Genomic DNA, 7,170 nt, shown 5'->3' on the forward strand with positions numbered 1-7,170 from the left:
ATTTATAGACAGCAAATTAAGAGCCTCAGATATATCACAATAATGGGTATGAGATGGGCATTTCAAAAGAAATCTACTGCTGTAAATAACACATTTGAGTGTGTTGAATTGTACAGTTTAAAACGATGCAAATCCAGAAGCACCGTTCAGTGTGATGAACACTGTGCACACAGCGCCACCTACAGGTCCCTGTGTGCAAAGCCATCTGATCCTGGAGGACTGCCGTTTCTGTTTCCATACTAACACAACGGCTGCATTAAACGGAAGCTTCTTCAAACATTAGCCTTCATTTACATTAATTGTTTTGTAAATAAATCGCAGATAACAGTGTTCAAACTGCTCTTGAATTTTTGCTGGCAGTTACGTGTGTAAGCAACGCAACAACAAACAACAACATTAACTTAAATGAGGTGAAATCAGTGCAGACTGATGGCTCTGAATTACAGTGTAGCCGATTGAGTCTACGTGTGTGTGTGTGTGTGTGTGTGTGTGTGTGTGAGAGAGAGAGTGTGAGAGAGTGAGTGAGTGTGTGAGCCGTGTGCTGTGTGTGGGTGGGATCTCGCTCACGTTGCTGCGGACTCCTGAGTCGTGCAACAGTCAGAAAAATAGTTTGGTGCTACATGATTTCTGTTTTTTCTTTTGGTTTGTCTTCTTCGCTCTCATGGAGTCTCTGGAGGACAACCGCCGTCGCCGATCGGTGTTACTGTGTGTCTTTGTGTTGTGTGTCCAGCTGCCGCTGAGTTTGACGGGAGGTAAGAGTTTAACACGGAGTCTTTGCTCGACATTAACGCGATATCTTCTGCTGTGTGGTTTAATTTAGCATTGCGTAGGCCTGCGTTACAGTAAGTGCCCATAGCTCCTCTGTTTGTTTAGTGTTAATGTATCACTGTTTATCCAACCAACTTTCCTGAATGTCGACACTGTTGTTTTGATATGGCGACATCAACTTTTGATCTGGACACACAGCTCGTGCCCCTAACTTGAGTCAGAAGTTGTGTGCTTGCCTGTGCTGCGACACGTTAATAAAACATTAGAAATCCGTGTTTTCCCTCCCAGGCTGGGTTTTCTTTTGATTTTGCCCTAAGGTGTCTAATCACGGCTCTTTTGCGACAAAAAGGGACTAAATCCAATTGTATAGACTATATTTTCGGACAGTAACTGTATGTGGAGCAGTGGGGCCAATGTCGTCATTTGTTGCTGTCAAGTATTAACTGTAAAGTAAGGTGATTAAAACCTAGTAAAGTAAAACGCTGCTACAAAGATGAGACACCGCAGATAAACTGTGTTGTGAGTCTTTAAAGCTTGAGACAGACAGCAGAGCTCCATACAGGGAAAACAATCTGACCCCCCCCCCAAAAAAAAACAGGTGCAGCAGTCGGGAAACTACAACAGTCTAGAAAGTCACGACACAAACTGCACTGTTAAAGAGGAACAGTGGTCACAAGTTGAAACTAACACACTGGGTAGTTTCAACAGTCTGTGGGGGGTTGTAGAATGATATATTATCCAACCAAACATGATGCAAAGTTGTTGCAGCATTTTAAAATGGTGATTTGGTTATGTTTGTTTAGTCAAGGGGCTTTCTTAATTTTCTTCCTTTAGCATCAAAATAATCCTACATAGATGGAAAGAAATTTAGAAAGGTCAGGTGCCAAATCTTTCCATCACCATGTTTTGTACCATGATTTTCCTCAGACTGCCCTGCAGATGGACGCACCTGGGTGCCGTTTGAAGACAAATGTTACCACTTTGTCCACGGAGAAGAAGACAAAATCAAAAGCTACACTTTCGAAAGAGCAAAAACCCTCTGCCAAGGATTTGGTACCTGAGATATTTTATTTTCAAATATTTTGTCATAGACAAAATGACAAATGTACTGTATTCTCAATGTGTGTGGGATTCCGTTGTCATACATTGCTGTACTTTTTCTAGAGCTTTTGACCATCCAGAGCGCCAAGGAGAATGACTTTGTCATTAAATATAGCCCCGAGGTGTGGAAAGGCACTGTCAACGTGTGGCTGGGAATGTATTATGACACAAACAGTAAGTACCGTGTGACCGGAGGACTGTGAAAACATGCAGGCCAACTTTCTCTCTATGACAATCAAACAGGAAGAAAAATACAGCTTTTTACTATTGTTTGGTGATAACAAGGTGGAAAAACAAAACTGAATCTTAAAGTTGTTGTAGTAATAATAATAGTAAAGTGTTCTGTTTCAAAGTCCATTGATTATTTGTCTCTTTTCTAAACTAAAGGTCAACTTAACATATTTCTAAGCTCTTTTATGACGAATTGTCTGTGTAAGTAAAGTAAAGCATGAACGTTTATTCTTGAACTTGGAAACGCTGTCTATTTGCTTATCCCCTATTTTCTGCTGGTGCCAGCTACTTTTAAAGCATGACAACACTGACTCATCCTTGTCTTTAAATCCTGGCACCACCTCAGTAAATCCAGTTTTTTTGAAGGGGGGGGCTAAGCTACCAGAAACTCTCACATTTCAGTGTGATTCATCGTGTAAATCCTGAGGAGGGAAAAGATGCACATCAGTGATTTGTGTTGTAACACTGTTCAGTGCAGTTTATTAGGACCATAGGACCATAGGCAATAATGATTGACATTACCTGCGATAGTGGCTGGTATTCCCGGCGCCCGTCACGCTGGAGTACTGATTGGTGTATCTTGTCAGGTGACGACATGAAATGGTTCGGCGATGACCCCGTGCGGTTCACTAACTGGGAGGACAGCTCTTCTCCATCTGACCTCGTGCCCTTGGATACATGCGTGGCTCTGCACAGCAACACGGGAAAGTGGGAAAATGTCAGCTGCCTGGATGAAGTGGAGAACGGAGTGATCTGTGAGACAGATCAGAGTAAGATTTAATGCAATATATAAGTCAAAACATCTTTTAGACCTGTTTCTGAAAGTGACTGATCCGTGAGTATGTAGCGAGGATTTTAGTTAATGCGACTTAAGAAGATGTGGTGGGGATTGTTTTCCACTTGTCTCACTGTGTTGTTTTTTTTTCCTTTCTCAGAGGCCGACGAAGCCAAGCAGAGTAAGTCGACCTTTTGAGCTTTTTTTTGGTAGTTTCTTTAGTTATTCCTCTGTGATTTTGGTGTTTACAGTAGTGACCTTCCTTGCATTGTTACTTGTCCTCCTCAGAACCCAGCGCGCTGCTGTCCGCCCTGGTAATTCTCAGCGTGGTAGCTATCATGGGAGTCTCAGCAGTTATTTGGTTCCTGCACCAGAAGCACAATATTGGCTCCAGTATCCTCACGGCATTCGAGTACCACCCTCCATTCCGAGTCCTGGACACGGACCAGTCCTGCCTGGTGGAGGCTGAGGAGACAGACAGCGCGCCATAGGAGAACCTTCTCCCTCTTCCACAATAGGCCCCCTCCTCACCGGGTGGGTGGGTGTTCGTGCAAAGAGAAGTCCACTCTAAAAAGAAAAAACAGTACAGAAGTAGTTTTGGGTTAACACATGTCGACGTCATGACTCAGAATAATGTAGTGTGATTGTAAGAAAACTGATGCCAGGCTTACTCCAATACTAACCTCTCACGTGGCACATGAACATCCTACTACTTATGCTTTTTTTTTGTCATGATGCGCTAACGAAGAATCATCTGATTGGTGCGTTTTCATCTGTGATTTCATGTAACATCGGCTTATTATCAGGCACTACATGTTTCTTGGATAACTTTTGGGATCACTATTTCCCTCTTGCATATTAAAAGTAACTTGCTATTGCTCATTGAAAGAGGAAGGGATTAGATGAAGAGCAAAGCTTTCATACTTTGCTGTGAACAGAGAGAAATTCAGAAATCCATTTAGTGTTGCTTTCCCATAACTGTGTTATACATTTGTTGTCTATACGCCCAAGCTGAGATAACCCTGACGACATCATCAAGCGTTATTTTCTCAGACTTTAGAAAGCTCCCTCCAGAGCCACAGTAGAAATGGCACAACCATGATGAGTAAACGGACCTTTTTGTGGAGTGTCCCTTTGTTAAGCAGTATTATTAAGAAACAGGAATTCTCAATCACAGGCACATGTAAATAGCTTGATCCAAACAAGAGCCCAGCTAGAGTGTGAGCTATTGTTACTTCACGCATGTAAATGTAGCCAGTGAGTTCGATTTGCACAGTCCATACAGCAGATTCCTTTCCAGGTAAAAGATCTTATTGAAACAGAAAGCCGTCCTAAACCAAAACCACCAGAGTCCTGACAGACTGCAGTTTTCATGTTGACTAGGTGGTAGGCTAACCAAAATGAAGCCAGTAAAGCCAGATTTTGTTGAAAATCATGAGACTGATGAAACGGTCTTCATTCATTCCAGGATATTTTCTAAATGAAAATAATAATGTGCACTGTTTATCTGCCCTTTATGTACTTTTTATCTGGTCAAAAGATATAGTGCTTATTTTCTGGGTGTATGTTAAGTGTTCCCTTGCTGCCCTATGAAGTCCAATCTTGGCATTATCATTGCTTGTGTGTGGTCATGATTTTGGTGTTTGGAAATACTAAATCCTCCTGTGACATTAAAGACAATCAGTTTTTGGCTGTGGAGTGGGAGTTATACATTTTCAGCAGCATGAATGCTTTTGTGCAATATTTGAGATTAATTTGGCAGGATCTGAGCCCTTGTGTATTTTTCATAATAAAGTATGTTTGACTATAAGAAGTTGTTTTTTGCTTTATTGAATTGATCTGACTCATGAGGTTCCATTAGGCAGTAACAGGAAGTGTCTGCTGCTAGTAACATGTCGCTGTCCAGCAGTGTCAAAAATGTGCAAGTTGAGAATAAAAGAACGACTTCTTTCCATTCTGTGTGATCTATATAGAACAGTTCTGCTAAATATATATGTCGATGCATAATTGAGGAGAAAAGGATGAATTAGGACACCAAAATTGGGGATAGAGTCTAATTAGTTCTGAGAGGATATCTAAATCACTGTCATCTGAGAAAGTGTCACTCCTTCCAAATGTCCAGTGGCTCTGTTGACATGTCAGCGTGGGCCAAGATGAAACAGAACTGGGAGAAATCAGCAGGAAATCTCTTTTTTCTCTTCCCATTCACATCTAATTTTAGACTTCTAAGAAGTCTGTCGTCTAACAAATTCTCTTTAAATCTTGGCTGCATATGCCTCTTTTTGTTGAGCACTTTCTCTTGATGTTTTTAACATCTCGTTATGAATTATCAAAGGCATTTGCGGAGCAACATTTATTGATGTTGCGCACCAATAGAGGACCATAAAAACAAAACCTTTTCCTCCAAGCATTCCAGGTAATTTCTAGATTCGGCCACAAGGTGGGACATTGAATCACATTTCTGTCAAGTCTCTTCAGGGAAGGGATTCTCTCCCACTAATTAATGAGGTCCGGAAACATGGAAGATAATTGCTGTGACACTGTTGTGAGAATATTTGTTGTTGGACAACAATCTGCAAGAACACTGAAACACAAGATCAGAAAGATTATCTTGTCTCCAGGCTGAGGTGAAAGTCCTCTTGATGATTAAGAAAGCAATGTGGTCTTGCTGTGGTAGCCAATAATTAACATGCCATGCAAGATAAAGGTCCAAACAGCAGAATGGAGACCGGAGAAGGCCATAGCTTTAGTGTGGGGTATGGGACTGGAGCCGTTGGGGCTCTGTGTGAGGTTATGTGTGGTGGGAGATGTTAAACTGTTGCTTCTGTCAAGTTATAGTTAAAATGTCCACTTATAATAATCAAACACTTAGTTTCCTGATTCAAATACGAACAAAAGCCCGACCACCAAAAACCAAAACACACCCTGCTATCAGTCTGGAAGTGATTGACAGGCAACAATGTCTGTCTGTAAGGTTTTTTTTATTCTGTTATGCATTTGTTTACCGTAAAATGCTGATTTTCATGCATTAATTCAATTATGTACAGTGCCTCAAATGTACAGATTGGGCCTTTAAAAATGACATAATTGGTTAGATTTCAGCAGATATTTATTTTCAAAGAGTGATTCACGCTCATCATTATGCAATAAAGTATAATTTATTCAAGATACAATAGCTGATTGCTGTGAGTAGAGCTTCCGTTTGAAAGGACCCCTGAATGATATATTTAGAAAGCTTGGAGCGTGACTGCAAATGCTCTGTTCTTCACACAACAGTGTACACGTTCTGGTCGTGGACTCTTAATTGCTGTCCTCATCTCAGATCTTTTTAGCGATTCAAATAGAATTAGTTAAGAATGAATAATGACGTGAAAACAAAATGGCGATTCAGTCTGATTATCTAGACTGTATAAGGTCTACTGAACCCACACATTTGTAATTTGTTGTGATGCTACAGAAAAGTGTTTAGCTCCTGTATATCACCAGTTACAACAGGAAAAAAATGTGTATTGACATGCAAAAGGCATAATTATGATAATTCTAATTATGATAATTTATTGTAACACTAATATACTGAAAAGCTTCATTTGATTTTCTGTAAATAATGGGGTTGAATTTAACTTATGATGACATTTGAGGCACAACCCTTTATTTTTTGCAAACCATCTATTCAGTTTAACTGGGATGTATGAATTGTATTGTCACTGAGGGGCTGTTGTCTCAATCACAATGGCTGTAATGGCCTATTTTCGCTCAAATAATAGCAGATGAATTTCATTCACACATCTGCCACACCACTGCTTGAAGCAGGAAGAAGCCTACGCTGACCCAGAATGACTAATTAAAATGGACATCAGTATGCATGAATAAGATATGACACACAGTGGCGTGACAGATGGAATGAAAATGAGAGCCACGCCGGATCACAACGGACGTACGTTCATCAAGTCTGTGAATTATCAAGTTGCGTGTCAATAAAACACAATACAAAACAAAAAGCAAGTCCAGAGTCAAAGTCAGTCCAAACTCTTTCCTGCCTTTCTGGTTTCATGTCTCTTTTTCTCAGGATTCTACCAGATACCAGATTATTTCTGTTCAGCTCATCCTCTATTCATGCTCCAGTGTTTTTTGGGAAAGGTGTCTGTACACAGATGGGTACATGTTTCATGTGTCCTGGAATCTCATGTTTCTCCCTCATTCCCTATCCTGGAACATGCTCCAGTTAACATAGGAAAACAACGGCCAGTATTTAGATGACTGCTCTCTGATCAGCCACTCTACATAAACAGTAGTAT

At 40.7% G+C, this 7,170-nt stretch overlaps 1 protein-coding gene across 1 annotated transcript; it reads left to right on the top strand.

The window, feature by feature from the left end:
- Positions 1-606: 606 nt before the first annotated feature.
- cd302 (CD302 molecule) lies at positions 607-4,688 on the top strand. Its single transcript, XM_070914768.1, has 6 exons — positions 607-752; positions 1,696-1,821; positions 1,933-2,043; positions 2,688-2,870; positions 3,036-3,056; positions 3,164-4,688. Exons 1-6 carry the CDS (start codon positions 662-664, stop codon positions 3,364-3,366), a joined length of 735 nt encoding a protein of 244 aa, XP_070770869.1. The 5' UTR covers positions 607-661; the 3' UTR covers positions 3,367-4,688.
- Positions 4,689-7,170: the final 2,482 nt, after the last annotated feature.

The sequence above is a fragment of the Enoplosus armatus genome, chromosome 11, assembly GCF_043641665.1.
Source record: "Enoplosus armatus isolate fEnoArm2 chromosome 11, fEnoArm2.hap1, whole genome shotgun sequence".
In the NCBI taxonomy this organism is placed as follows: domain Eukaryota; kingdom Metazoa; phylum Chordata; class Actinopteri; order Centrarchiformes; family Enoplosidae; genus Enoplosus; species Enoplosus armatus.